This window comes from Epinephelus lanceolatus, chromosome 2 (assembly GCF_041903045.1).
Source record: "Epinephelus lanceolatus isolate andai-2023 chromosome 2, ASM4190304v1, whole genome shotgun sequence".
Classification (NCBI taxonomy): domain Eukaryota; kingdom Metazoa; phylum Chordata; class Actinopteri; order Perciformes; family Serranidae; genus Epinephelus; species Epinephelus lanceolatus.
The window spans coordinates 27,162,884-27,185,618 of NC_135735.1; the positions used below are offsets into that span (position 1 = coordinate 27,162,884).

Consider the following 22,735-nt stretch of genomic DNA (forward strand, 5'->3'; position numbering starts at 1 on the left):
CATGCTTGAGACAGCTTTGTATTTAAAATTACACGTTAAATCATTAGGTTCTGGTAAAAAACAAAACAATCACATAGAAATCGTTCATCTGTATCAAATCATTGTTAATCATATTTAAACTTAAACCATCTTTAAATTGTAATATAAACACAGTATTTTACACATCAGTCGTCATGGCTGCAGTGAGAGGTAACAGTCGACCATGTGCTGTATGTCGAGAGGAACAGAGTGCAAAGTGATCCACTTGTAAACAGCTTTGAAGTTTGCACACAACAAATAAGCAGTTACTGTTTATCAGGTTATACAACTGATGTGTTGTCAATGCCTGAGGGCCCTGTCATAAACACACCTGAGGATGTGCCTCCTTTAAACTATGTTCAGCTTGATCCATTTAAATATTCAAATAGGTGAGGCTGTAAAAAAAAAACTTTTATTTTGGCTGTTTTTCCTCAGTATGTCTTGCAGAATTCAAAGCAACAACCTGATGTCCAATTTATTAACTGCAAAAAACTGGGCAGAAAAAAATACAAATTCACTTTCTGAGTGAAAACTGTTATGCCCAGTCAAATGCAGAAATTACATATAGACACAGTCTCCCACAGCAAGAACATTTATCCTAATTTAGTAAATTGAAATCTAAGCGTGTTGTTGTGACAGTTCAAACAGTGTACTTGTCCTCTCCTTGCCTCTGTGCTTTGTGATAGTGGGTGTAGCTGCTGTACAGCTCATTAAACACCTCTCTGACTCCCATCTGCAGTCCGGCCGTCAGAAACTTAATATCCTGCTCCATGCACAGGTCCAGTATCCGATAGATCCCCTCTGTTAGATGCAGCTTAATGTCTGGCCGCAGAGTAACCTGCAGGGGTAAATAAGAGGGCAGTTATGATGAAAAAGGAGAAGCCGGCAGACAAGACAATATGAGAGAGACCAGAATTTAAAATTGGAGGTCAAACAATGTTCATATGTATTTCATAAATCATATCTTTGTTTCACCATCAGTCGGCTTAGTTTCACTAGGCAGCGACGGTCCTTCCTGGTTCACACACTCACTCACTGCGAGTCTTCAACATTTTCCTCATGCACTTTAATGAGATCTGTCTTAGCTGATTACAGGCAACATGACACTGAACGTTTACACACAGCCTGAGGGCAAACATATCAAGCCACTAATCAAGTGCCACAAAAGTTGAATATTCAAGTATGTCCCTCACGTCCTGCTTGATACCGGTGTCATTTTTAAAACAGGCCGAGGTTCAGACCTGAAAAAGTACACACACACTTCATATCTTCCTGTGTGACAGAAGAGGGCAAACAACACAACACCAAGAGTTGCTCTCTTTCTCCAATGCCACACAAATGTGTACACACACACACACACTACACTAGACACCACCCTTTGTGCTCAGTAAACACTGCAAAACAAGCCAAGAAAGATTCGACAGTGTCTGGTTATTTCCCCTGTTACTTCATCCCCTCGCAGGTGTTACACCCTCATGACCTGATGACTGCTACAGTTAGCTAGACCACATTCTTCAGACCTTTGATATACATCATAAACATGACAGTCGCTCTGTGCTTGTGACTGTACCTGTTAAACGATTAGATAAGACCTCACTCATATGATTACAGGCTTCACACTATGATGAGAAGAGTCTATTACAGGTTTTCTGCTAACAATGTTCCCCTATCAAATGTCATGTAGCACAGTAGTCTGCCAAAGTTACAGTTAGTGGTGTGCTGACTGTCCAAATACCTGGTGTTGTTATCACAACCTGGATACATAAAGAAAACAGGACGCAGTGGCTGCACCAGGTGGCAACCTCTAGGGCTGAAAAATGAAGCCAACATCTAAAGGCCACACGAGGCTGGCTGGAGTTGATGTTCACAGCCTGGTACAAAAATAGTTTTGGTCTCTATAGCTAATTTCTCTGTAAGTGACAACTGTACATGGTGTTAATTCTTAAGTATCTCACCCATTTACATTTTATTGAAGCTTACACATTATTGAGGCTAGGGCCGCTTTGAGTGACAGGCTTTCCGTGAGGCGTCACCACCACCATGAGTCACATCCACCCCTCGCTACTCCACAGCTCCACCCTCTCCTCCAAATATGGTCACTTGTGGCTCCAAAAACAAGATGGTGACGGCCAAAATGCTGAACTCGAGGCTTCAAAACAGGAGTCCACAAACCAATGCTGATGTCACCATGGCTACGTCCATTATTTTATAGTCTACAGTCAGCGCACTGAGAGCCAAAGCTTATGATTAGAGTCCTATCAGCACTTGGAGGCACCAGGAAGCTGATGAATCACTGTCTTTAAGGGCTGCAACTAACCATCATTTTACTTATTGATTAATCTGCTCATTATTTTCTTGATTAATTGTTTTGTCGATAAAATGTCACAAAATGGTGAAAAACCTGTCCTGTGTTTCCCAGAGCTAAAGGTCACCTCTTTAAATGAGATGCTTTATCTGACCAACAGTCCAAAGATCTAAAGCTATTCAGTTTATCTTCATGTACAGTACAGGCCAAAAGTTTGGACACACCTCCTCATTCAATGCGTTTTCTTTATTTTCATGACTATTTACATTGTAGATTCTCACTGAAGGCATCAAAACTATGAATGAACACATGTGGAGTTATGTACTTACCAAAAAAAGGTGAAATAACTGAAAACATGTTTTATATTCTAGTTTCTTCAAAATAGCCACCCTTTGCTCTGATTACTGCTTTGCACACTCTTGGCATTCTCTCCATGAGCTTCAAGAGGTAGTCACCTGAAATGGTTTCCACTTCACAGGTGTGCCTTATCAGGGTTAATTAGTGGAATTTTTTGCTTTATCAATGGGGTTGGGACCATCAGTTGTGTTGTGCAGAAGTCAGGTTAATACACAGCCGACAGCCCTATTGGACAACTGTTAAAATTCATATTATGGCAAGAACCAATCAGCTAACTAAAGAAAAACGAGTGGCCATCATTACTTTAAGAAATGAAGGTCAGTCAGTCCGGAAAATTGCAAAAACTTTAAATGTGTCCCCAAATGGAGTCGCAAAAACCATCAAGCGCTACAACGAAACTGGCACACATGAGGACCAACCCAGGAAAGGAAGACCAAGAGTCACCTCTGCTTCTGAGGATAAGTTCATCCGAGTCACCAGCCTCAGAAATCGCAAGTTAACAGCAGCTCAGATCAGAGACCAGATGAATGCCACACAGAGTTCTAGCAGCAGACCCATCTCTAGAACAACTGTTAAGAGGAGACTGCGCCAATCAGGCCTTCATGGTCAAATAGCTGCTAGGAAACCACTGCTAAGGAGAGGCAACAAGCAGAAGAGATTTGTTTGGGCCAAGAAACACAAGGAATGGACATTAGACCAGTGGAAATCTGTGCTTTGGTCTGATGAGTCCAAATTTGAGATCTTTGGTTCTAACCGCTGTGTCTTTGTGAGACGCAGAAAAGGTGAACGGATGGATTCCACATGCCTGGTTCCCACTGTGAAGCATGGAGGAGGAGGTGTGATGGTGTGGGGGTGTTTTGCTGGTGACACTGTTGGGGATTTATTCAAAATTGAAGGCACACTGAACCAGCATGGCTACCACAGCATCCTGCAGCGACATGCCATCCCATCCGGTTTGCATTTAGTTGGACGATCATTTATTTTTCAACAGGACAATGACCCCAAACACACCTCCAGGCTGTGTAAGGGCTATTTGACCAAGAAGGAGAGTGATGGAGTGCTGCGGCAGATGACCTGGCCTCCACAGTCACCGGACCTGAACCCAATCGAGATGGTTTGGGGTGAGCTGGACCGCAGAGTGAAGGCAAAGGGGCCAACAAGTGCTAAACACCTCTGGGAACTCCTTCAAGACTGTTGGAAAACCATTTCAGGTGACTACCTCTTGAAGCTCATCGAGAGAATGCCAAGAGTGTGCAAAGCAGTAATCAGAGCAAAGGGTGGCTATTTTGAAGAAACTAGAATATAAAACATGTTTTCAGTTATTTCACCTTTTTTTGTTAAGTACATAACTCCACATGTGTTCATTCATAGTTTTGATGCCTTCAGTGAGAATCTACAATGTAAATAGTCATGAAAATAAAGAAAACGCATTGAATGAGAAGGTGTGTCCAAACTTTTGGCCTGTACTGTATGACAAAGATGCACATCAAATTACATCACATTTCTCATTTATCAAAATAGCAGCCAATTTATATTTTGTCAACCATCAAATCCATTAATTGACTAATTATTGCAGCTATTCAATCAGCTTTGTATCGTAACAATGTGGGTAGTGTCTGTAAATGAACTATCGTAAACTTCCTTCCATGTCTTTTGGTTGCTGCGTTGCACCATGTCTCACCTAAAATGTCTTCAGAGACATATTTAGCTTACTGTTTAGCTGTATTTAGAGATTATTTCTTATCAGCCGGATGCCATATTGATTTCTGTGGAAAAACGGCCAAGCTTGTATTGTATCATCCATCAGCAGGAGCATTTATTGGTCCAGTGGGGCGTAGTGCATTCTGGTAATTATAAGTTTTCTACCTCTTGGGCAAAAGCGATAACCACAGCCCTTCTTCTCTGTTTCCTCTGGTCATGTAGCACCACTTTCAGAAGTATTTATGTCTGTCTACTGCATAGACGGTCCAATTTTATGAAAAGACCATCTTTCCAGCAGTGAAGTACTTCTTTATGACACAGGTCTTGGATGTGAATTGTAAATTTGTATTGAAATTACTTTGTTGCATTGCTACTTAGCTTTTTGGTTCTACCCTAAACCTATTTCTTATTCATAAGGACTCTTTGAACAGAAGACTACATGTGAGTTTTCAAAGCCTTCTGTAGTCACTCCTCATCTCTACATGAAGCTACACTGTGAGAAATTCAGGCCCGAGGATTTGAGGAAAAAGAGCACATGAAGTAAAAACACTATTTCTGGTTGGTGGATCGATTCAGATCCCTTTTTCTTTAAACTGTCCATCATGAGTCCGATACTGTTATAGGAGCGCAATGCTCATAAATCAGTGTTCTCTTTTAATGGGGTTTTCAACAGAATAGCAAGTCAAACCTGTTCAATATCAAGACTAATGCCCACATTCACAAACTGCACCAGCACAGAAACTGTTTTTCTCACTGCAGCTCCACTCTGGTCTAATAACACCTGGCTGCTGCACAGAAAGTTCAGCTCAGGCACAGAGAAACAGTTCTGACACAGAGACGGCTAAATTACCTCTGACTTACAAAGAGGTCCATCTCTTTGAAAAGCCCCATTAAAAGCACAATAGAAATCCAATTTTAGGATTATTAGATGGCTCACAGAATTAAAAAGATCTCAAACACCTCTTTCTCACTGTTTCTATCTGCCTGTCTCTCTGTCTACCTGTCTGTCTGTCTGTCTGTCTGTCTGTCTGGATGGGTACTCTCATGTCTCCCTCTCAATGTGTAACTCTGCTGGAAACTGCTGAGTCAGGTTGGCGTCTTGTTAAGTACAGTCTGGTAGCAGAGAGGAGCCGCGTTCACAGACCAGACGTGAGTCACTGCTCTGTGGGAACATCCAGCCCAAAGCTTCATTCCAGCACATGGAGTTACAGTAATCCTGGACCTGTTCACTCACATTTGTGCACACTCACAGTCTGGCCAATGAAAACACTTCCCCATCTCTGCGTCTGAGCGTCAGCATCTCCGTCACTTTGCTCAGCTGAATCTCACCAGCTCAACGAGCACCACGAGACAAACTGGGCTGGATGAAAGGATCAACTGAGATCCTGCTGCCTCATTCATTTCACACATGTTTGTGTATATGTGTGTATGTGTGTCACTAACAGCTGTGGAAAAACAGCGGGGATGACAGATGGGTTTGGATGAGGAACCGTGTTGACTTTGTATGATACTATGACTGCGTGTGTGTGTACCTTCTGCAGCTCTGTGACGTATTGAGCCACCATGAAGGCTGACAGCGTAGTGAAGCTCTCAGCTGTAGCGGCGATGTGAGAGTACATCCTCTCTATCAGTCTGGAGCACTGGAGATACACGTCTCCATCTGGATGTCAGAAAAACAGAGACTGGTGTTAATTTCTTCTACATGTTTACTTAGATATCATCTTCACATACACATGGGAAACTACAGCCTGCGTGTAGTGGTTTGGGGCAGTTTGGATTTGCTGCACTTGTTAATGTGGGAAGCAAGAAAGTTTCAGTTGTGTTTCACACTTGAATAGTTTCAGTACCTGCTAGACTTTCGTTTCCCCTTTTTATTTCATAACAATGTTACTGCAGTACACTTTAATTGCACCACTAAGGCTTGGATCGTTTAAGCACTAAATTAATTAATAACAGGAGTTTGGAGTGCACACAGAAAATTACACATACTTTTACAACTGTCAAAAAAAGCAGGCTGATTGGCTCGTAAAACAATAATATAGAGAATTCTCCAACAGATGACTGCGGTTTGTCTGCTGCTGAGTTAATATTAGTCACTGTCTACAGTTTGTGTTTGGACATGACACCTCCCAGTTCTCTACCACCTCCAGTAACAGGAAAAGAGAAGAACAAGTTCTATTAAAAATTGAATAAAGCTTCAAACTGTTTTTTCAGCAAATTTTTATGAATTTACATGATGCAATTTGTTACTAATCTGCTATTTATTCTTTGTGACATTTCAAGTGCATTGAACCACAAGCCAGACCTGAACTGAAGAGTATTTGTTTGTAATTTACTGGCAACTCTCTGAACATGTTTGGAACATCAGTGTTTGCTCCATCAGGGCTTCAGGACTTTTAGAAACGTTACTATTACTATCTCAACCTACAGCCTTTCACTGTGTGCTGTGAAAACTCTCAACTTCCTGTTTTTCCCAGTGGATTAATCAAACAGTTATCTGCTCAGATAATAAAGATTGTGTGTGTTTCTCACCAAAACCAATGTTTTGCTACACATTCATTTATGGTAATATATAATGAGTCTTCTTGTCAGAGTCTGTGTGTTACCTGTGTCACTGTCTCCTCCTCTCTGCCGACCCTCCTGCATGATGGAAGCCACCAGACGATAGAAGACATTTAAGAATGACGGCGCTGCACTCAACATCACCTGAACACACAAGAAGTACATTGTTATAGCACATATGTGTTAGGTACTCCCTAAAAACTTGGTATTTCACCCTGGGGGCAGTGCCTTACGTCCTGCGTCACAGACTGTTGTGTACCTGGCGTGTGTTCAGCCGCCTTATGAAGATACACTCGGATTTTTGCTGCTTGTACTGCTGGCACAGCTGCAACCATGCTTACACTGTACGTTACATTGTGCGTGCCATGTTTCAGAACGTTTTTAAGGTGATGTGGTATATGAGCTGACATTGTCATCAGGAGATGAAAGGGATGGTGGAGGGCGTGTCACCTAAGCAAGACAGCTGTCAAGTTGCAGACTAGTGTTCAAGACCAAGACACAACAAAACCCGTTGTGTTTTAGTGAGTCACTGATGTGTTTCCAGTGGCTTTTTAGGCTCCAAACATGGGTACTTTTGTGGTGACCCATTGGTTGGGATATTGCCACATAAACTAGTTGTTTTTTAGTGAGACATCACTGCCTTCCCGCTGGGATTGTGCCCCTAAAACCTGGTATTTTAAACCAAAACATGATTTATTCCTAACCATTACAAAGTGGATTCTGTGCCCAAACCTAACCACACATTAACCACAGCACTGTTAAAATGTAAAGTGTCAATATAACCGCTACACAATAACATGTCAATGTAGGAAATCTGTGGTTTGCAGAAACATAAAATGCCAACATTTTTCCTGGCGATTGCATCGAGGATATCCCACAGCCTTCACATTATATAACTACCTAGTCAGAGGCTTTAATATGAATCCCACTCTGTGAGACCGACTTCTCCATCTCCATATTTTCATATACTGTAGCTCTGGAGTGGTTTACACTCTCAGGACTTATTCTAGTGGAGATGTGATTAAAAAAACACCAACCATGTGGGTTAGATTACAGGGAAATATATAGAAAATGGTGCACAAAACCTGCAGAAAATTTCCAATTGATGTAATGGTACAACACTGTAACAGAGAGAATATACAGTATATATGTGATACTGTCATAGAGTGCAGCAAAGTTTTTCCCCTGACTTAAAAAAGGGGAAAATTAAAGATGGATTAAGATGTAAAAAGTTTAACCTTTTTAAATGTGTACAAACCAGACCTGCAATATCTGTCTATCTCATCACTCTCACTGCTTGAGTTGTAACAGAGCAGCCATAAACTCTCAACCCAAAAAATGACTGAGGTAAAAGTTGGATTCCCACAAGAGCTACGTTTGCATTTCTGTCCACACACCTCTCTCTCTCTGTTCTCTATTCGGGGAGGCCTGCAGCCGACTGAGGGAGGGATGAAGAGAGAGAGAATATAAACGAGAGGGAGATGATGTCAGCGGCTCTAATTGGAGCTCGGTAATGGTTTCCATCGACTTCAACCAGCTCCATGCCAACCACCTCTGCATGCCAGCTCCCCTACCTCTGCTCTCCTCATTCCTCTCTGTCCTATCACACCTCCTACTCCAGCCCACTCCCCTCTTTCCTACAACTCCTGAAACTTTCCTCGTGCATTGCATTCAAATCACCTTAGTCTTTTGTTCTCTGCTTCCTGCTTCTTCCCATCATCTCTTTATCAGGTCTTGTTCTTATTCTACTCTCTTCCTCTATAAATGTACTCTCCTTTCCTTTATTACCTCCCTCCCTCCCTCCCTCTCTCCTCTCCTTCCTTGCTGTCTTCTGTCCTTGCAAACATCTGATATCAGTTAGCTGGGTCTTGCCCTGCTTGATTTAAAGCAGCTGCCCCATTTCAGTCGCAGTATGTCACCATTTCGGTATAAAAAAACATTGTCATCATTTCAAACAGCAAGTAACAAAAAAATTATCACATTAACACCATTATAATATGAACGCAGCACTTTAACCCAACAAAAGGCCGTGTGTGGGCTGGAATGTGGATCCACATTTGAAAGTTTTACATTCCTAGTAAAACCTCTCTCTATAGGCAAAAACGCTGTTCTGTCTTTTGACAGTTTGGGTGCAATGCAAGCACTTCCAGTAAAAGTGGAGAATTTGGACGTTATGAGGTTTTCGTGCAGCTGCAGCACGACTCTGGTGAGCTGCAATATCCTTTCTTTGAAAGAGACATTCCTCTGGGGCATCCTGTGGGCTCAGCTGCTGAGTTTTAGGGGCACATAACGCATTTTCTTTAAATCACGGATTCACATTACAATATGTATCACTTCCTTTAAAGACATGATACTTTCTGATAAATATTACACTATAAGCACAGTTTTAACATTTAAACTCAATAGAAAATGACTTTACTTTTATTACATTTTATTATTATTGCATTATCTCTGACTGATTACACGGTTTGTCATTCAGCCAATCCTCGACAATGTAAATGGGTTAGACATATTAGTAGAAACTCCTCTCAGTATGACGCAGCATAGCTTAACAGCACCACAAATTGCAGCCTCCAAACTGACCGTAAAGTTGAATCAACACCTCTCTAAAACAGTTTCAGCAAAAACTGAACATTACATGATGGTGGGATTTATAGCAGGACTGTTGGATTACACTGATGCATATTTTATCTTTTTTTTTCTTGCTCACACTCGCACATCTGTGCTAGGATCATTGGTTGCTATGTGTATGGTTACACTATATGTATAATAAATGTAAAATAATCTAATATGATCTTTACATCTCTATAATGGAGCACCAGTCGACTCGAGCTGCACCAATACATACACAGGTCACACGTCACTCCCCATATGTCATCTACAAACACACCCTCCCAATCTGGTGGTCTATTAAAGCTGCAAAATCTTCCCAACTCTCCCTTTGCATTGTCTATGCCTCTGCTGCCCTGCAGCTGTACTGCTGCTCGCTCCTTCAGCCCCACCTCCACCCCAGCATCCACCTGCAGGATCCAGCTAGGGAGGGAAATATTTAATCATCACTTCCCAATATCTCATGTAAACACATCTGCGGGGAGTGATGAGGCCGGAGGCTGGACGCCAACCTCTATCTATGTTCTGCTGTTGAAATAAACATTTAAGCGTGAGTTGTCTGGCTGAACTACACCTTTAAAACCTTTGATATCATTGCCAAGAGCTCCTTTTTACAGTCATCTCCAAGTTTGCTCCCTTATCCACTGACTCCTTCACCCTCTCCCTCCACTAACGCCCACCCATCTGCCTCTTCATACCTGAGGGTGACACTGGATGATGGCAAACAGCGCCTCATGAATCACCAGGAACGCTGAATGGTAGACGGATGGGGTCAAGTGGTCGAGGGGCACTGATTGGAGCGCTCCAAGGACCAAGTTCACGTGATGAGGGTTGGAGATAAGCCCCTCCCCCTGACGCAGCAGTGATGTCATTGACGTCAGTGTGGGAACCGTGAAGGAAAGAGTCAGGGAGATGTCTTCAGAGGACGATTTTACCAAGAACTGTAACACAGAGAGACAGAAACATATTCAGACACAACTATGAGAGCAAGTAGCTGCAAACACAAACACACACACACTCATACACACAAACTGTCTTTTTTCAATGTGCACATCAATGTCTTTTTTAGCTCTTATGCACCAACCTGGACTAGCACTCCTACTTTTGTCATATCCAGCACAATACAACGACAGTAAAGGCTCCCTATTCACGGCAAACATTTTGACTTGTCAGAGCAGGAAAAGCACAGGTGTAACTAATAACACTAATGGTGGCTCTGTTCTGGCTAAAGACCCTGAAACTGAAGCGGCTAAATCTTTTGTTTGATCATTTACACCTGTGCTTTTCTGGCTGTAACAAGTCAACATGCCTTCTGTGGCAATAGGGCTTATATAAAACAAATTATGACAAAGCAATCTTTAGATATTGCACTACTTTGTCAAATTCCATATTCACCCAAGATGTGCTGAGACTGTGTGCTGCACAGTTACAAATATTTAACTGCTTTTAAACCATCACTTTTTTTACAAGCATTAAACCAGGATGATTTAAGACTTTTAAATATAATTGTTCCAAAACTGATAGCAGAATCAAAAATGCCTCCAATACTGCCTAAAATGCTGGATCAGAAATTGGCGGGCACCGATCCCATACCATCTACTTTTTTAATATACTCGGATAAAATGGCAGTTTTCCCTGATATCAATTATTTTTTGCTGCTCTAAAACAGGAGCCTAGACAGCAAGTTGAGCTGTGCAGCAACTGGAAAACATTGTTTTGGAGCAACAAAGAAGAATTCATTTCCGGTAAATAGTGCATTGTTAGCAATTAGCAAAACGTCAGCAATTTGGCTTTTATTGTACACTGAAAAGTTCCACCAGTAAAAAGAGAACGTGTATAGTAAAGGCTTTAGTTTTGAGGGGTGGCACGAGTGGTGCCAATTTCTTATACATCTTATAAATCATCAAAAGACACATCACAGATGTATTTTTTCATGTTTGACAAAGGGTTTAACCTGAACAATCATCTCACATCCATACAGGGTTAGTGGTATCCAGCTGTTGAATTTTACGACTTTTACACAAGTTCAGGTATTGGAATCGTTATTAGGAAAGAAAAAATGGTGTCTGAACATCTCTATTTTTAAATGGGTCTTCTCTTACATCGTCTGGAGAGAAGAGGGGGGAAGAAACAACAGTGCAGACAGATGACAGACATATGGACACAGTCAGTGTCTCTAATAGAGACAGAACAGCATGGAACATATTAAAATGCTGTGTGTGTGTGTGTGTGTGTGTGTGTGTGTGTGTAATATGGTTAAGCAGATTGCCATGTTGTCTGTCTGCTCCACCCAGCAGGCCCGACGGAAAACTCATTGACCAAAAGGAGCCTCACTGAAAATTACAATGAACAGGCACTCCAGCGGAAATCAGCAGACACGACTGTCATTTGGCTGCTGAGTCATCTAGACGGCTGTCACATGTGCTTCCAGTGCACTGTCACTAAAGTAATTACTGATGTAAGGCCAGAGAACACACTGTTAAACACTCTCAGCGTGAGACCGTCCCCTGCTTGTCCTAACATTTCTGTGAAAGTCATAGTAGGAACTCGTGCTTCATGATTTCCAAACAAGTATTTTTACTCACAAGATTATAAAACTGTAATGACAGCTACTTGAGCTGCACTGAGGAATACCTCTATCCAGCAAATGCACTATTATAGTTAATTACAGCATTTCAAAGTCAACTCAATTCATTTTCTCTGACTGAAACAAACACAGAGCCGGCTTCAGCAATACAAATATCACCGCAGTATATCCTCATTCCAGTGATTTTAACCACACATGTTCCTAAGTGGCAGAGTAATCACGCACCAAGATTTGTCTTTAAGTATGCCATTAACTCTGTGGGTCTTTTGCAGGGTGTGGAGCAAGTTTATAGTCCAGCTCTTGACGAATTTGTTAACTGCTGTAACCACTTTTACCTCAGATAAATGTGAATAAGACCAAAGAAATGTTTACTGACTTCCGGAGGAGGCCCCTTCCCCTTGCCTCTGCTGCGTGTGTAATTAAGAGTGAGTCAGTGCAGCAGTATTTTGGCACTGTCTTAGAAGACAAGCTTGAATTTGATGCAGATGCTGTATGTTTAAAGGAAAATCAACGGCTGTTCTTTTTAATGGAAGTTTTAACGTGAACAAGACACCTTCTTTTACTGAGTCTGTCCTTTCTTCGTTTATGATTTACCAGTTTGGCAGTCTTCGTCTTAAAAATAGGAACATACTGAAACAAACATTCAAGCTGTACTGTAAGATTACTGGTGCTACCCTTAATGACCTTCAGCACCTGGATGAAATGAGGGTCACCTCAAAGGCACGGACTGTTGTTTTGGACCCTCAAAGTCCTTTACATGCTGAGCTCCAGATGCTTTCATCGAGGTGGTGGGTTTCTTTTTAACAAACTATAACCATAGATGTCGAGTCATTGTGTCCTCTTTCTTCTTTTCCATGATTCATTGTGACTTTGTGGGAGGCATGGATCCTGTGCTTTGTATAGTATATTGTATGTAATTGTGTTAGACGACTCTCTGTAAATAAAGTTGCCCCTCGAGGACAATATGTTTTTGACATGACATGTTTGCTCTTCAAGTGGTAATGTCTTTTTTTTAGGGGGAGGTAAAAGGCATTTAGGTGACTCAACATCACACACATATACTGACACAATACTCTTTACGCTAGAGGGCAGCTCCTCCTGCCTGGTCAGGAGAGAAACTGCAATCATAAAACATAATTTCTTTCTCTCCCTCAAAAAGTGTTCACCACTCCTGCAGCCAGATGCATCTGTGTATGTTCATGACAACAACTGTGTGTGTGCGCAAAGACAGAAATGTGCTTATAAACTCTTTTTGTCAGATTTATAAAGCAGCCTGATTCTGTTTTATAAATCTAAATCACTGTGGCGCTGGATGCATGTGTACGCGCCTCTTTTTCACACCCACAGTTCAACATAAACATAAGTGGATGTAGAGCCACCCTTAAACATCCCCCTCCATAATGAAATTTGTGCACCCTGTACCACTCATAGATCTGTCAATGAGAAATACAGCTATATAAATACAGCTACTGACTGTGTTGCATGGGCGAGGTTCTCCAGCAGAGCAGCTTTCTTTCCACATGGCTGTGGCTATTTGTAGTGTCCGTACTAATTAATCACATGTACCTGTTAAGCATAATTGCAGTAAAACTTCAACCATCATCATCATCACTGTTAAATGTCAGACAGATGATCAATGATTCATTCATAGCGCTCATGTTGAAACTGACTTTACAAAGTGCTTCACAACCCAGAATCAGACTAAACAGTCATTAACAGGGGGATGACGGCTCAAATGCAAATAAAAAGAATGATGAAATTCATCGCTCAAAACCAATAAATCCAAAACCAATTTTAAAATGCAACTTTAATTGACATTTCACAGAATGACGGGCAGCCTGCAAAAATAATAACACTATGGGGGAAATTGGCAAACAACCTAAAAACAATGTTTTCCATCTTAACTTATATTCAGTCTCTTTATCATGTCAGCAGCAGCTCTCTCAGCTAAAACTGTGTGAAGGCCTGTTATGAAGTCTGCGTGAGGGGTGCACATTCTCACCACACATTCTCTCTTTATAAATACCACTTTATGTGTGGGAAAAGAGGTATTCACGGTTTTTGAGTGCACACATCATTTATACATCTGGTCACTGAATATTCAAACACTTTCAACATTCAGCATGTGTAGTGTACAGGCTGATGTTACTAGTTTAGTCTAGTTAGACCCAAACAACTCCTGATCCTAACAACAAAACACTACATTCAAATGCATGTATGTGTGCACATCTATCTATGAGTAGCATATGCATATGTGTGCGTACGCCCAGTCAGCCACCAAAGGAAACTCTTTCATGTGATTGCGGCATATGACTGTGTGTGTTTGTGTGTGTGTGTGTGTGTGTGTGTGTTTTCTCACCACCATAGCAGACATAATCTGTGGTGCAACGAGCCACAGAGCTTTAGAGCACGGCTCAGGTAACTGACAACAGGAAAGCAGCTTGATGATGATTACTGCAGATAGCACCTCCTGGGGGACAGCAAAGGGCGAGGGAGGGTGAGAAAACAGTATTTAATGTCACAGTAGACATAATTCATCATGAAAAAGAAAAGAAGAAGAAAATCTCTCTCCCATCAAGTAACAGAGCGCTTCATGTAAAATAACATCTCTAAAAATGTGATATTAGACTAAATGTAAACAATTTCTAGCACATTTAAACATTAAACAACAGAGGTGTACGAGATCTCAGGATTGAGCCTCACCCTGTGGTTTCCAGCCCTCAGCTTGCCAGTGTCCAGTCCCTCTTTGATCATCAGCAGCAGCACGTTGAACCGACCTGTGGTGCTTTTCTCCAGCAGGTGGCGCAGCAGCTCCTGCACAGCTGGCTCCAGCTCACATATATCGGTCGCAGAAAGCCAAGAAGCTGAAAGCAAAGAGAAAATGTGTTTCATGCAGGATAATGATGCGTAACTGAAATACAAAATTCCAGACTTCGATCGACAATGTCAGAGACGTTAATTCAACTGTGTAGATTTCTGGGGGGACGAAATTAAAGAAATTTACACCATAAATTCATGCAGAAAAAGCAAAAATTATTGCAATAAAAAAAATCCAAAGAATACATGAAATTAAGTGTTTGATGTCAACCATTTTCTTGTGGATGACCCCACAAACCCTTGTTTATAATCTGATGTCAATCCTTTTGGTACAATGCCAAAAACTAAGTGCTACATGATGAGACTTTTGGTTGATTTGCTTTTTTTTTGTTGTAAAATATTACATCTCATTTTAAAGAAAAACTCCACAAATAAATGACGCAAATGCTCATTATCTGAAACAGCTGGCAGGAAGTACACTAAATAAATCCACTGTAAACTTGTGTCAATATGTACAATATGCTGAGGTAATTAATGAAAGAAAAACACTGGCTGATTGCACAGGTGCATGACATGTTTGCTCTTCATGAGTGTCCGTGTACCTGTCAGCAGTCTGTGCACACTCTGCAGTATCTGCATGTACAGCTCATCCAGCTTCTCTGCTTCTTTTGTCTCCTCCTTCCTCTCTCCTCTCGTCTTCTCCACTGCTTTGTAGAAAGCGGACAGGAAATGGAGAGAGGAAACCATAAAGTCCAATGGCCGGTGGGCGAGACTAATTTCTTTGAGGATCTGCTGGCAGAAGCCCTGATAGAGGCTCATATGACTCAAGGTGAGCTGGGTGTCGTTCTGCTTGTCCTCATCCTCCACTGACAGTGAGGACAGCTCACAGCGCAGCATGACAGTGACAACTTCTACTACAAAGGCTTGACCAAGGATGCTGGCTGGTTGGATGGCTGACTGACTGGCAGTTTGGGGCTTTAGGACAGATTCGACAGCAGGTCCAAGTGAGGCGGTCGTTCTTCTGAGCATCTGAATCAAAGTTTGATCCATCGGTTTACTCCTCCCCAGGTTAGAGGTCATTGCCTGGGAGAAGGAGGTCAGCGATGCCAGCAGGAGATGAACAGACGAAATCGTCGCTCCTGGATCAGCAGCTGAATTGGGTGCCACAATATGCGTGCTTGCCATTTCCTTACTGGTAAGATAGGAGGCAAACTGGTCTAGGTTGAGTCGAACACTGCTGTTTCTGCTTATAATCAACTGGACCAAGGACTGGATGAATCCCTGCACTGCTTTGATTAAATCCGACCAATCAGAGCTGCTTGTGGCTTGAAAACGTCCATTGCTGCTGTGTAGGAGGAGAGAGGACACAGAGGCCTGCAGCAGAGTACCACCATGAATGAGCTTCAAGATACTTTGGAAGTTTCTACCCTCCAGGAGACAGGTCAGAATGCTGAGCAGCTTCACCAGAAAGAGAGCATCACCTTCAGATTCGGTCTGGTCTGACTGGCTGGAGGTGGAGGTCAGCGTGAAGAGGAGGAGGAGGAAAACAGAGGAGAGATCCTCAGAGTTCATCCCATCTGGGTTTAGCTTTGCTAAGATTTGGAGTAAGCTTACCAGCTCTTTGATCTGTGTGTCCGTCAGCAACACAGACACCTCTCCAGTCTTTGAGGAAGCCAATATGTCCTCAACTAGAGTCTCTTTTTTTACAAGTGTGGACAGAGGCTGACTGGCAACTCTCTCTAAAGCTCCAGTTCCTTTCTCCTGAAACTTGAGCAGTGTAGGACAAACCTTGGGTGCACGAGCTGTCTTGAGAACACCGATAATCCTTTGTGCGAGGGAACAAACTGTGGCAGAGAACAGCGAAAACAACTCAGAAAGAACGGGGCTTTGGAGAAGTTGAGAAGATATGAGAGAGACAGTCAGACAGCCTGGCGGCTGGTCCTTTCCTCCACCGGTCTGTCTGCTGAGGAGTGAACTGACAAGTACATCTACTACGCGGCCCACATCTTCTCCGCTCAGGTATGGAGCAATCAAAGGCAAATTGGATGTGACAAGGTACCAGTGTGCGACGAGGTAGGAGCTGGTGTTCACACTCGCTATCTGCCCGTCCCATACCTGCTCTCCATCAAAACTCACCTCCAACTCTGATTTAGCTAAAATATACTGGGCTGCCCTTTTCAGCAGTGCTGCGGTGCTGGGTTCAGAGAATAAGGTGGTGCCTAACAGAACTTTCTTCATCTGTTGCAAAGTGAGCAGTTTGAGCAGCAAACGGCTCATGGGGCTGCAGGATGACTGTAGACGTGCTGGGACAATCTCACCAGAGAGGACACTTTCCATATGGGTCAGGACTGGAGCACGGTCTTCAGTCTCACTTGCAGCTTCTGCCTGTGCCGAGTCAAGAGATGTGTATTTGCTGCAGTGAATGCTAAAAAGCGTGTCAACTTCCACCCAGGTGTATCTGAGCAGGAGAGCAGCCTCCTGAGTCTTCTGTTCCCACAGCGCTCCCATTTTAATCTCTGAGACCTTCTCTGAGTCTTTGCGGTCCAAGCTCTTTTTGCCTTTCTTTGTGGACTTTTGAAGTGAACTTGTACTTGCTTTTACAGCTTTCTTTTCTACTGACAACAGATGCAGTAACTCCTTGACTACCTTTTGCATCTCCTCCATCAGGCCTTGACTCTGCCTGACTATTGGAAGAGGAGAGGCATTGTCTAAAGTCTTCAGACTAAACAAAACAACATGAAGCAGCTGGCTGAGGGAGAAAAGCTTTCGAGATGCATCCTCTCTCTCTTGGTCCACCTTGATTTCTTTATTCTCCCCTTCATCATCTCCTCCCCCATCGATCTCCATCTTCTCTGCCTCCCTTTCCTCCTGCGCCAGGTCAGGTAGTATATATCTTTTGATGCTCTCCAACACAGATGAGCAGATCTCTAGGCTCTGAGAAGGGGGAGTATCCAGAAGGCAAGTGCTGAGCGAGGCAGAAACGCCCTCAGACAGCAGAGGAGGTCGGAGATCATCCAGTGCTGGCTGACAGATCACAGACAGGAGCTCAGAGAAGAAGCGAGGTAGCTGGCGGAGCTTGGTGTAAGTCTGGAGGAGGCTGCACACCATGAGCTGTTTGGAAACAAACATTTTGTCTCAGTTAAAAATAATCTCTTACACATTTTATCATTTTAAATTATGCATTTGTGCATATTTTATTCTGTTGGGAGTTTGTTTGGACAATACATAATTTAGGATTTAAATCAAGACCTGTCGGGCCCGTTGGACACGCGCTTCCATGCATTCAGAGTTAACCCAGGCTGAGGAAAACAGCTGGTCCAGGTCTGGTTCAAGGATCACATGGTTGAGACTCAACAGCACCTTTAAGCAGCGGTACCATGCTGGGATGCTGAAGGACATGACAGGAAAAGTGTTCACGGTATGACCAGGAAAAAGGTTACAAGAAAAGCACTGACATCTTCTGGATGTAAAAAAAGAGACAATGAAAAATACATCAAAGGGTGTTTTTTTTTACCTTGGCTGGGCCTGGTTGAAGAGCATTTGTCCCAGAGCTCTGTAAAACTGGAGTTGGACCTCTTCATGCCTGATCCTGTCTGCTGCTACATTGTAAATATCAGCCGACAGAGCCTGGCTTAGCAGTGACTCTATAGCCAGCAGAGCCAGGCTCCAGCTCTCTGGGGAACAGAGGGAGGCTGGAGGAGACTCCTGCTCTGGGGACTCAGGGACAGGCTGGTCTGCTTTGGAAGGTGAGAGTGAGTGTCCCTCGAGACATACGTCCAAGACTGGGACCAATCTGGTGAGGAAATAGAAACACAGCATCCTGTGCGCCTCCTCACTTTCTCCTCTCCCTTTCCCATAGCTCTCCAGGAAGAACTTAAACAGCAGAGACACTGTGTTTGACTTCACAGCGTAGTGTAAGGGCGGCTCACAGTAGCCCTGAGCACTCAGTTTGGACAGTATGGCACTGACTGGCTTTAAGGGGCCTTTTGCCCCCCCAGAACCACGTTTCCCAGATTCCTCTTTAGAGGGAAGGAGCTCCTCCTTGTAGGAGGTGAGGTGCTCAGAGGGGAAGAGAGCTAACTGAAGGATGGAGTCTATCTTGATGCGGATGTCTCTAAACAGCTGCTGACGGAGGCACAGGTGTGTGTGAGAGGGTGCAAACTCCCCAGAGGTCAGCAGGTGTCTGAGCAGTACTAATGGCTGGATCAGCTGGTTGGTTACCATGGTGAAGACTCTGTTAGGATTGGCTTGTTGTCGTTGAACTGACAAATAACACGAAAGCCCCTGAAGTAACACCTCAAACAAATTAGCTGCACGGAGGTTTTCCTTTGGCTTTGGAGGGGATTTATTAGCATCTAAATCTGACTGATCAAGAGGACCTTTAGGGATCTCCTCATTTTGTGATTTGTCCAAATCGCTAATAGGCTGATTTTGAAGACACTCAGTCATCACCTCATCTTGACATGTGACAGATTCAGTCATTACAGGCTCTTTGAGCAATGGCCGTTGTAGCTCACGACAGGCCAGAGAGCAAAGCTTAACTAGGAGATCGACCATGAGTTCATACTTGGTGGTGAAGACAGATGAGAGTGCAGGAGAGGAGAGAAGGCCCTGACACACACTCAATATGGTGGACACACACACCGGAGACTTAGAGCCAGCATGAGCACACTCCTGAAGACGGTCAAGCAGCAGCTAGAAGCGAACAGAGAAAAGACGCGTCAGTAAAACCTTCATATATCAATGTAAACACATCCTCTTTGTGTAGTATGTATACACTACAGGTAAAGCCAATATGAGATTATGCATCAGACACTCTAAAAAAGAAGAATAAAAACAGTGTTTTTGCATTACAAACACCACTCTAGACCAGTATTACCAGCACACCTGTGCCATGTTGAGCCTCAGGCTGACAGTCTTGCCCTGCTTGAGAAGCGAGTGGAGCTTCCGGCTGTGAAGCAGATCGTCAAGGTAACACCACAGCCCTTCCAGAACATTCTGAGAAAACTCCACCTTCTGATTATAGCGGCCTGTCAGAGCGTGGGTGCACCAGTCCAACAGCACCTACAGCGGAAAAGAGTCAAGACAGACATGTACGAATAGATGGGAGACATTTATATGCTACTTTTACATTCATTTAAAAGGTCCAGTGTGCAGGATTTAGGGGGATATATTGGCAGAAATGGAATATATTATAATATAACGAGAATGTTTCCTTTAGCATATGATCATCTGAAAATAAGAATCGTCATGTTTTTGTTATCTTAGAAAGAGCTATTTATATCTACAAAGGAAGTGGGTCCACGTCCATGGAGTATGCCACGTTGCACTGCTGTGTTTCTACAGTAGCCCAGAACAGAAAAACCAAACAGTGATTCTAGATAGCGCATTTGCATTTTCGCGTCAGCCACCATAGCAAGTAGCCCCTCTGTGGTGAGCAGCATCGGAAACACTATTTTTTTTTTTTACCGTGAAACTGCTTTATTCGGTGTTTTTAACCAATCTAAATCACTGGGTTTATTTGTTTTGGAGAGGAAAAGACCTCTGTGGATAATTCAGCTCCTGGTAAAAACGTCCTGAACGTCTGGAGTTATCAGAGAAAAAAGGTGAGCACACATTAGCAGGTGCTTGGCTAGTGGCCTGTCTCCGGCAAGCCATACAGCATCACTGACTTGTAATGTGAAACTGCTTTATTCAGTGTTTTTACAAGTTTTAATCACCTGGTCCTTTTGTTTTGGAGAGGAAGCGACTTCTGTGGATAATTCGAAACCTCCTGAGCAATTAACACCCCAAGACTCCTAACTATGAGTTCACACTTGGCACACTGGATAAGTTTCAGCCAGCTCCAACACACTGTTCCTTGAACTAATCAACAAGACTATTGTCTGTAATTTAAAAGTAGTCAATGGTATCCATCTTCATATAAAATGCATTACTGACTTGGTTTATAAAATGAAACTTTTTCACCTCAGAAAAAAACTGGAATAGGTACTTCTCATACTGAAAACAGACAACTACTCAGAGTTCTCCACTTCATCTGTTACCTGTTCCTTGTTGGGCAGAAGGCACTGAGCAGAGATCCAGGCAAAACGTGCCAGCTTTAACTTGTCCTCCCACGGAGTCTGAGGACTCTTCAGTTTCAGGTGGATGCCTGAGTAAATGGCAGCCATCGCTGCAGCCGGAGCTTCTGCTGCACAGGCCTGAGGAGAGGGGATGGAGATGAGGAGTCAAGGTCAGAGGGAAGGAACACAACACATAGGGCAAAGATGCAGGGGTGATTAAGCATAAAGTTAATTTAACAGTAATAAACTACATGAGTATTAGGTACTCCTTATGAAGAGGGTAAGGAAATCTATATTTATATGACCATAGAAACCAAAACAGTAAAGAATCCACATTCACCACACATAAAACCACAAGCAAGTTCAAGAAAAGAGACTATATAATAGAATACAAAATATATATATATTGTCCGCCAGGGGTGGAAATTTGTCTTCGGCTCACCAGACACAAGTGTAAAACATAGTAAAAAGCAGACAGTCAGTAAAACTAACATACAAGGTCATTACAAAACACTTAACACATTAAATCAGCTCCTTGTCTGCCTGTGGTTTAAAACTCATCAGTCACTTTGTTGAGTTAAGGATAAAAATGGCACATAAGATGAAAGACTTCTTAAATACAAGTTTAGTTGTCAGACAGAGTCTATAGCACTTCCTGCAGCTCACGAGCTCAAACTGGCTGAAGAGAGGATGGGAGCTATCTGCTAGGATTCTCCTTTGCTTTCTTCCTAGCCTTACTGTAAAGAGTTGGGTCAGGGGCTTTTGTGGCTTGCCTACTATTTCATTTGTCAATATCACAACCCTAGGAAGTTTATTCTTAATGTACTGTTGAGACGACAGTGCCAGGCAGAGAGATGAAAAGTTAAAAAACTCTAAAGGACACATGCATGACATAATGAAGCCTGAGAAAATAGAAAACTAGTGACAGGTGGTCATCAGACAGTTTATTCCAACCAAAACAACCAACAGCAGATATATATTCTTGATATAGTAACACATCTATCTCGTTGGCAACCCTGAGACCCACAAATACGACCAGATCTCAAAACATTTTCAACAAGAGACTGATAAAAGTCAAACGCAAAGGTTTAAGATTTTTTTCATTTTCAGGTCTGTTCAAGCCTGGCTCAATCAGTTAACGTTAGCTAGCTAACGTCAGCTAGCTACATAGCATGTTCTTGCTAACAGTATTAGCTTATATGAAGCAGCTTCTCGTCCTGACGTATGCTAATCATCACTAAGCTTTGATGCTCCTTGTTTTAGGATAATTACATGCACTCATGTCAGCTTGGTTAATCACACTTACGACTTTTTAACCTGCACGTGTCTCCTGTTATCAGACGTCGTGAACTTTCAACTTTCACCCTGCCGGCCAGGCAGAAGCAATCGAGAGTCGATTTGATGTAACGGTGTAACGGTGGCTCAGCAAAAAACTCTTTTTCTTATCTCTCAGCGCAGATCCTGGTCGAAAATATGACATTTAATGGACGTTTTTCTGATGATTATAACTTCTGTTAACTTAAGAGTAAATGAACACGAAATTCGTCGAGAAACCGGTTCGTCGAAAATATAATTTGGCTAATATCCCATGTCACCATATTGTTATACAATATACAACAGTCTCTATAAACGATTAAAAAAAACAACAGTATCTCTCGTTTCTCTGGGTACAAATTTAATAATAGATTTTACTTTAAACTTTTCACAACTCATTCA

The 22,735-nt window shown here is 42.6% G+C and overlaps 1 protein-coding gene across 1 annotated transcript; it reads right to left on the reverse strand.

Moving 5' to 3' along the window:
* On the reverse strand, nt 1–22,388 carry urb2 (URB2 ribosome biogenesis homolog). Its single transcript, XM_033630142.2, has 12 exons — nt 22,326–22,388; nt 21,002–21,157; nt 19,845–20,021; nt 18,472–19,652; nt 18,207–18,345; nt 15,560–18,068; nt 14,844–15,004; nt 14,500–14,610; nt 10,252–10,494; nt 6,988–7,087; nt 5,914–6,041; nt 1–856 (listed from the first exon to the last, which is right to left on the reverse strand). The coding sequence occupies exons 2-12, from the start codon at nt 21,125–21,127 to the stop codon at nt 659–661; spliced, it is 5,073 nt and encodes a 1,690-aa protein (XP_033486033.1). The 5' UTR covers nt 21,128–21,157; nt 22,326–22,388; the 3' UTR covers nt 1–658.
* Between the last annotated feature and the right edge of the window lie 347 nt (nt 22,389–22,735).